This window comes from Haematobia irritans, chromosome 1 (assembly GCF_050003625.1).
Source record: "Haematobia irritans isolate KBUSLIRL chromosome 1, ASM5000362v1, whole genome shotgun sequence".
Taxonomy (NCBI): Eukaryota; Metazoa; Arthropoda; class Insecta; order Diptera; family Muscidae; genus Haematobia; species Haematobia irritans.
Window position 1 is genome coordinate 94,194,149 of NC_134397.1, and position 8,299 is coordinate 94,202,447.

The following is an 8,299-nucleotide window of genomic DNA, read 5'->3' on the forward strand; positions in this document are numbered from 1 at the left end:
ATTCAAGAAAATTAGACATAATTAATTTTTTTTCACTTGTTAAAGAAAATTTTGTAGTTTGAAGGAAAAAATTGAAGTTCAAAATTGCAAGAATGTCTTTAGTGACATATAAAGTTCATGATGGACACATTTGTAGTAAAATGTAGAAATTTAAAGAAATAATAAACTATTTTGTGAGAAATACGAATTTAGTAAATCTTTATGCTTAATTCGTGTATAATTTGTTTCTGTTCATTTAACTATCGTACTCAAAAAATTATTGGACTAAAGGAAAATATCTCCAAACATAATAATTCCATGAACTAAAATAAAGTTAAATTGGTTTTAGTGAAATAGGTAGTTCACTTTTTTTTGAGTGTATTAAATGTTTTATGGATTTTATTTCAAAATATCCATAAAAAACGACAAATTTTGTTGCTAGGACAACAAACATTTGTTGTTGTTATAGCTGAAAAATGTTAGCTGTTTCAGCAGCGATATTTGTCAAAAACTTTTTGCAAACACGTTTGCTAAATTAGCAATATTTGTTTGCTATTTCAGCAGTAATAATGTTTGCTGAAACAACTAAATGCTACAACTTTCTCTTTTTCAGCAAACAAAAACTGATTTTTTAGCAAACTTTGTTGTTGTTTTGAATAACAACATTTTTTGGATAGATGTACTAAAATTACTACTGTGTAGTCCGGGTTAGAGAGGTTATACTAGAGGTATACACGTGAGTAATAGTTTATTTACGCACACTCACGATGAGAAACATCGTGATTCAAGAAAACAAATTTTAGTAACAAGAAAATTTTAGTAACTCACCATTGAGTCGTATTTTAGGTTGAAGTTTCCTTTTGGGAGTGCGAAGAGCAAATAAGAGTTGAAAAACCATCATCGACGAGAGTAGTGTAGTATATGTTATTAGATATAGGGGCAATCCTGGAATTGTATGAGTAATTTAGCTAGGGACCTGATCGTTATTAGCTCCTAACATCATAGGCGTCACTAAATTATTAGCGAATGCAACTCGTAAGTGTTATTATGTTCTTGAGCGTTGTTTTCCGAAATTCGTTACACACGCATACTCACGATGAAATTATTTATGGGAGTCACGCGCACACATGTGATCAGTGTGATTCACGACGATTTCGTGTCACGTGGCTTCATATAGGGTGAATTATCGATACAATTTTTATATGCCAAATTCACCTATACTACCACTCAATGATGGTTGAATTCATAAAAAGGCCATTTTTGCAGTTTTGAATAGTTAGAGTACAAAAGGTATGTTTCTCGTATGCCTTTTTTACAGCATTTAGATATTATATCTCCTTTTTTTCATGTTTTGAATACCAACTACATGTAAAAAAATCTTCCTCCCAATTGAAAATTTAGAGAAAAACCAACGTTAACAACCTGCTTTACGCTGCAAGGAATATTATATGGACGAAACATATTGACTTTTTGCGAAAAACATTGACTCTTTTACAGGATGAGAAAAAAATTTAATAATGACTAACTTTAATAATGACTAACATGTTGCATCATACTTTTCTTACAACCACTTTTTTGTGCAATACAAACAATGTAGAAGCAAATATAACATTTTATATATTTTTAGTATTACCTTTCGTACTACCCTCTTTTTCACAAACTTTGTAAACGATATAATGTACTTTTAAACGATGTAATGTAATAATAAATATATTGCAAAAATGTTCGCTATTGCTATATTAAATTTGTAGTACGAAATAAAAGTGCTTGATGTAAACGAAATGTGCTGTGAGTTTAAAATGAAATATATTTTTTATTGCATAAATAAAAATTGGGTAACAAAAGAATTCTTTTTTGTTGATAAAAGTTTGAACATTTCGAAGAAATTACAAAAATGTAGCAAAAGAATGTAGCAAAACGAGACTGTTTTTCATATGTTTCGATGTAAAAATTATATGTTTGGAACCCACATTTTTAGGACATTATTTCGAAGTGCAAGCATATAATGTTCATAAACTAGTAAATATAACATGTTTAGGACGTATATGGTAATATGTTGAGACATATTACGATTGGGACATCTCATTTTCTTAATTATAATGTCTCTGGATGCAAACATATATTTATTTAGAAATTACTATAAACATGTGTGTAGAATGTCAGTGTGTAGAAATGTCAGAAGGAGAGAATAGAGAAAAAAGATAACAGTAAGAGAATCAAATGTGAGCAAATGGTGCTCTACTTGAGGGATAAATGTGCTTATAGACATTTTGGTATGTGTCTGGTAAGTCTAAACATTATTGAATTTACAGATTCAATTGTGTACAGGGTTCGCCTGTCGCTAACTGTGACTTTTGGGATATACGTTTACGACGGTATAAACCTATTGTAAAAAACCTAATTTTGAATTAAAGAAGTTGTGATTATTTTAATAAACACCACTATAGAATGGTGACGGGGGTGTAATACGTTTGTATCACATCGAAATATAGATTTCCGACTATAGTGGTGTTTATTAAAATAATCACAACTTCTTTAATTCAAAATTAGGTTTTTTACAATAGGTTTATACCGTCGTAAACGTATATCCCAAAAGTCACAGTTAGCGACAGGCGAACCCTGTACACAATTGAATCTGTAAATTCAATAATGTTTAGACTTACCAGACACATACCAAAATGTCTATAAGCACATTTATCCCTCAAGTAGAGCACCATTTGCTCACATTTGATTCTCTTACTGTTATCTTTTTTCTCTATTCTCTCCTTCTGACATTTCTACACACTGACATTCTACACACATGTTTATAGTAATTTCTAAATAAATATATGTTTGCATCCAGAGACATTATAATTAAGAAAATGAGATGTCCCAATCGTAATATGTCTCAACATATTACCATATACGTCCTAAACATGTTATATTTACTAGTTTATGAACATTATATGCTTGCACTTCGAAATAATGTCCTAAAAATATGGGTTCCAAACATATAATTTTTACATCGAAACATATGAAAAACAGTCTCTTTTTGCTACATTCTTTTGCTACATTTTTGTAATTTCTTCGAAATGTTCAAACTTTTATCAACAAAAAAGAATTCTTTTGTTACCCAATTTTTATTTATGCAATAAAAAATATATTTCATTTTAAACTCACAGCACATTTCGTTTACATCAAGCACTTTTATTTCGTACTACAAATTTAATATAGCAATGGCGAACATTTTTGCAATATATTTATTATTACATTACATCGTTTAAAAGTACATTATATCGTTTACAAAGTTTGTGAAAAAGAGAGTAGTACGAAAGGTAATACTAAAAATATATAAAATGTTATATTTGCTTCTACATTGTTTGTATTGCACAAAAAAGTGGTTGTAAGAAAAGTATGATGCAACATGTTAGTCATTATTAAATTTTTTTCTCATCCTGTAAAAGAGTCAATGTTTTTCGCAAAAAGTCAATATGTTTCGTCCATATAATATTCCTTGCAGCGTAAAGCAGGTTGTTAACGTTGGTTTTTCTCTAAATTTTCGATTGGGAGGAAGATTTTTTTACATGTAGTTGGTATTCAAAACATGAAAAAAAAGGAGATATAATATCTAAATGCTGTAAAAAAGGCATACGAGTAACATACCTTTTGTACTCTAACTATTCAAAACTGCAAAAATGGCCTTTTTATGAATTCAACCATCATTGAGTGGTAGTATAGGTGAATTTGGCATATAAAAATTGTATCGATAATTCACCCTATATGAAGCCACGTGACACGAAATCGTCGTGAATCACACTGATCACATGTGTGCGCGTGACTCCCATAAATAATTTCATCGTGAGTATGCGTGTGTAACGAATTTCGGAAAACAACGCTCAAGAACATAATAACACTTACGAGTTGCATTCGCTAATAATTTAGTGACGCCTATGATGTTAGGAGCTAATAACGATCAGGTCCCTAGCTAAATTACTCATACAATTCCAGGATTGCCCCTATATCTAATAACATATACTACACTACTCTCGTCGATGATGGTTTTTCAACTCTTATTTGCTCTTCGCACTCCCAAAAGGAAACTTCAACCTAAAATACGACTCAATGGTGAGTTACTAAAATTTTCTTGTTACTAAAATTTGTTTTCTTGAATCACGATGTTTCTCATCGTGAGTGTGCGTAAATAAACTATTACTCACGTGTATACCTCTAGTATAACCTCTCTAACCCGGACTACACAGTAGTAATTTTAGTACATCTATCCAAAAAATGTTGTTATTCAAAACAACAACAAAGTTTGCTAAAAAATCAGTTTTTGTTTGCTGAAAAAGAGAAAGTTGTAGCATTTAGTTGTTTCAGCAAACATTATTACTGCTGAAATAGCAAACAAATATTGCTAATTTAGCAAACGTGTTTGCAAAAAGTTTTTGACAAATATCGCTGCTGAAACAGCTAACATTTTTCAGCTATAACAACAACAAATGTTTGTTGTCCTAGCAACAAAATTTGTCGTTTTTTTATGGATATTTTGAAATAAAATCCATAAAACATTTAATACACTCAAAAAAAAGTGAACTACCTATTTCACTAAAACCAATTTAACTTTATTTTAGTTCATGGAATTATTATGTTTGGAGATATTTTCCTTTAGTCCAATAATTTTTTGAGTACGATAGTTAAATGAACAGAAACAAATTATACACGAATTAAGCATAAAGATTTACTAAATTCGTATTTCTCACAAAATAGTTTATTATTTCTTTAAATTTCTACATTTTACTACAAATGTGTCCATCATGAACTTTATATGTCACTAAAGACATTCTTGCAATTTTGAACTTCAATTTTTTCCTTCAAACTACAAAATTTTCTTTAACAAGTGAAAAAAAATTAATTATGTCTAATTTTCTTGAATTTGTCGAAAAAAATTTACTTAGCGTTTGTAGTACTGTTTATTTTTAAATTTTCTAAAATTGACCAAAAATTTTCTTCCTGGTGGGTTCACTGTTTTTTAGTTTACCAGAACTTCTGCATTTATTAAATATGTGAAATAAATTGAATTCCATCAAAGCCAATTAAAGTTGAGTGGGAGTGTTTTCCAGGGTTTATTTTCGTTTGTATTTTCTTTTTTGGATGTTGGCACGCGCGGCGTTACCGTTGAGAATTTCTGGATAGTGGCACAAAAAGTGTCACAAGCCATAAAAAGTGGCACACTTATTTTAAAAAAGTGGCACACTCTTCAACAATTAAACGCATATATATCAGATAATTAGTGAAATATTTTTTTTTATTATTTAGATCTACACTAGCGAACCATTAGTTGAAAAATTGGTTGAAAATCTTTGAAATTTGATATTCAAAAAATTAACCCGATTTATCTACTATAGAAAAATTTGTTCATGTATACTTTTAGGTGGTAAAATTATACACTGCTAATGTTATGTTAAAAAAGCAAACTTGCTCACAAATATAATATTCGTATCGTGAACTCTAGTATTTGCGAAAAATCTAATCACATCTGTAATCTTAACGCTATTTGCTATCGAAATGCGAAAAATATACTACAGTATAAATGAACTTAATTAAAAAGTGGCACAGTATGGCGCAAAATAGCAAAAAGTATCACATTTAGTGACACAACAAAAAGGTTGCACAAAACTATCACTGCTTGAAAAAAGTGGCAGATTTGCCACTAAAGTGGCACAACGGTAACGCTGGGCACGCGGTTAAAACATATCAGCGTTAAGGCAAACTGCAATGAAATTAAGTAAATGAACACATATTTATTTATAGGAATTATATCGAACGAAACAAAGTAACAATGCCGTATTTAGTTCACATGATTGCGCTAAAATAGGAATGTTATCCTGCTTTAAATACTCTAGGTGAACTTTGACAATTCTGTAACACTCTGATTTAGGTTAGTATGGTATTTACAACAATACTAAATACAACTGTTATCAGAGTAAAGTTCTTTGACATTTAACAAGTGGTAAAAAGAATTCAGTCACAAAATTCGGAATTCAATTGGAAAAAATCATCTTGAATTATGGTTCGTCTGGCGAAGGTTAGAGCAAGAGTTCCTTTGAATGGATGAATGAAATAGATTTGGATGATATTGATTTTCATTATTAACTGCATACTTTCTGCTGTATTAAGAAACAAACATCCGATCATTTACCTCAAAAAATTTAAGTTTTCTTTGAATATAAAAATACCACCTCTTATTCGAAATGTGTTGACAAAAATATAGAGTCCTTTAGACGATCTGTACACTCTTAGAAAAATATGTTTTTCATATGTTCCGATATAAAAAAAGTGTGTTTCGGGCACAATTTTAAAACACAATATATTTAAGTGCAAACATGTAATGTTCCTAAACTAACACTAAATGTTTGGGACATCTATGTTGATATGTTAAAATATATTATGTTTGGGGCATAAATGTTTCATAAAAATCATATGTGTGAATGCAAACATATATAAATTTACAAATTTCGACTAAACATACATATGTTGTGATATTTTATCAACAGCGACAGAGAGAGTATAGAGAAAGAAATAGAGATGGAAACCGGGAGAGTTGACGAAAGATATCAACATAACACAGCGAAAGAATCCAAAGAGAGAAATTTTTGTGAAACTGCTTGTATGTTGTTTCGGAAAACTGTTTTATGATAAGGCCAAAAATTTGATATGCTTAAGTCTAAATATTATTTAATTTGAATAAAGAGAATGGACATTCGGAACCAAGAGAATATACATTTGAAAAAAAGCATGTGTTTTCGCCTTGAGAGCAACATTTTATGTATGTGTGGACATGTGTTTTGTTTATCATTTTGGCATTATGGGAACAATTTTTTTCTTGGTGCGTTAAAAGAAATCAGAGGTCTTCATAAAAATAGCGAAAGGGCACTATACTCTTTTTAGAGTTGGGACAGTAAAATGAAATAAGGAGGAAATAGTGAAAAATTACACACTAAAATGTATAAAAACAAAGTTTAGTTCCTCTTTATTAATAAGTAGTCCCAGAGGAGTTGACGGACACCTTCAAATATAAAAGCGGGCATTAAGTTCGAGTTTTGCAGCTAAAACAATTTAAAAAGTTTATTTTCTTTAAAATGAATTATTAAAGAAAAATAAAAGCCATTATAGACCGATGGTGTTAAATGCTAGTAAAAAACTGTTCACGCCTAAATAAATTTATGTTTATATTATAAAATTATTTATGTATGTTACTACTCGACTCCACGTTCTTCTTTTGTTAGAGTTTTTGAATTCCTTCCAAATTTTAAAGTTTTGTACCAAAAACAGTTTTTTGTTAGAAAATTGTTATTTTTGCAATAAAAAATAATATTTTATCCAAAAATCAGTCAATTTCGTTTATATCAAGCACTGTTAATGACTATAAATCTTTAGTAACCCACATTTCGAAGTTTCATTATAAAAATTTTATATAGTATATATATAAATGTGTAAATTAAAAAAAAAAAAAAAAAACCCACGACCCTTTGCATTCAAGGCAGACATGCTAACCACTACTCCACGTGGCAAACAAATGTATGTTTCTGTTAAATAATGTTATGTTTGCATGGGCTCGTGGGCGCTGCAAACTATGCTATATAAATGTAATTTATAACGATAATTATCTGCTGGTGACCATAACAGCTACGTAGCCCAGTGGATAGTGTGTTGGCGTACAAACTGTATGGTCCTCGGTTCGATTCTCCGTACAGGCGAAAGGTAAAATTTAAAAAATTTATAAAAGTGAATAATTTCTTCAACATTATTTGTATTACAGAAAAAGGTGCCAAGAATTAAAATATTTCGTGGAAGTGAAAATAACGAGTATGTTAGGGAATGAGCACAATCGTCTTTGGGAAAAATTCTTCCAAGCATATAATATTTTTGGGCTCAAAATGCTTCCAAACATATAATATGTTCACATAAAACAAACATATTAATGTTTCGGCAGTATCCAATAATATATGTGCTTCCTGCAAAATATGTTTGGAACATATGTTAAAGAAGCGATTTTTTTTGAGGGTGTAGCTGCTATTGCACGTCAAATAAAATAAGAAGACTTTGACTTGTTTGCAATTGTCGTCTATTTTTTTTGATTTTGTATTTTTTTTTTTTTTTGCAGTGCTCGTATGAAGTTGGTATGTACTAGCATAAACCAAGAAAGATTTACAGGTCTGTTACGATTTATAATTACTTCTTTCGGAAATCGAGCGAAAGCGTATGGAATTGAAAATCTCAAAATTTCAATTCCAAAATGTGTCATAGCTGTTAAAATCAGCTGTTAAAGAAAAAACATTTT

At 30.0% G+C, this 8,299-nt stretch overlaps 1 protein-coding gene across 2 annotated transcripts in view; it reads left to right on the top strand.

The window, feature by feature from the left end:
- The window catches only part of St2 (Sulfotransferase 2), a 37,630-nt gene that overhangs the window by 3,561 nt on the left and 25,770 nt on the right, over window positions 1-8,299 (top strand). The window contains exon 3 of one of the 2 annotated variants that reach the window (XM_075291148.1): window positions 8,123-8,138. The exons of the other annotated variant lie outside the window; for it this stretch is intronic. Within the exon in view, the coding sequence (XP_075147263.1) occupies window positions 8,123-8,138 (16 nt within the window). The remainder of the gene's footprint in view (window positions 1-8,122; window positions 8,139-8,299) is intronic. 2 annotated transcript variants of the gene reach the window in all.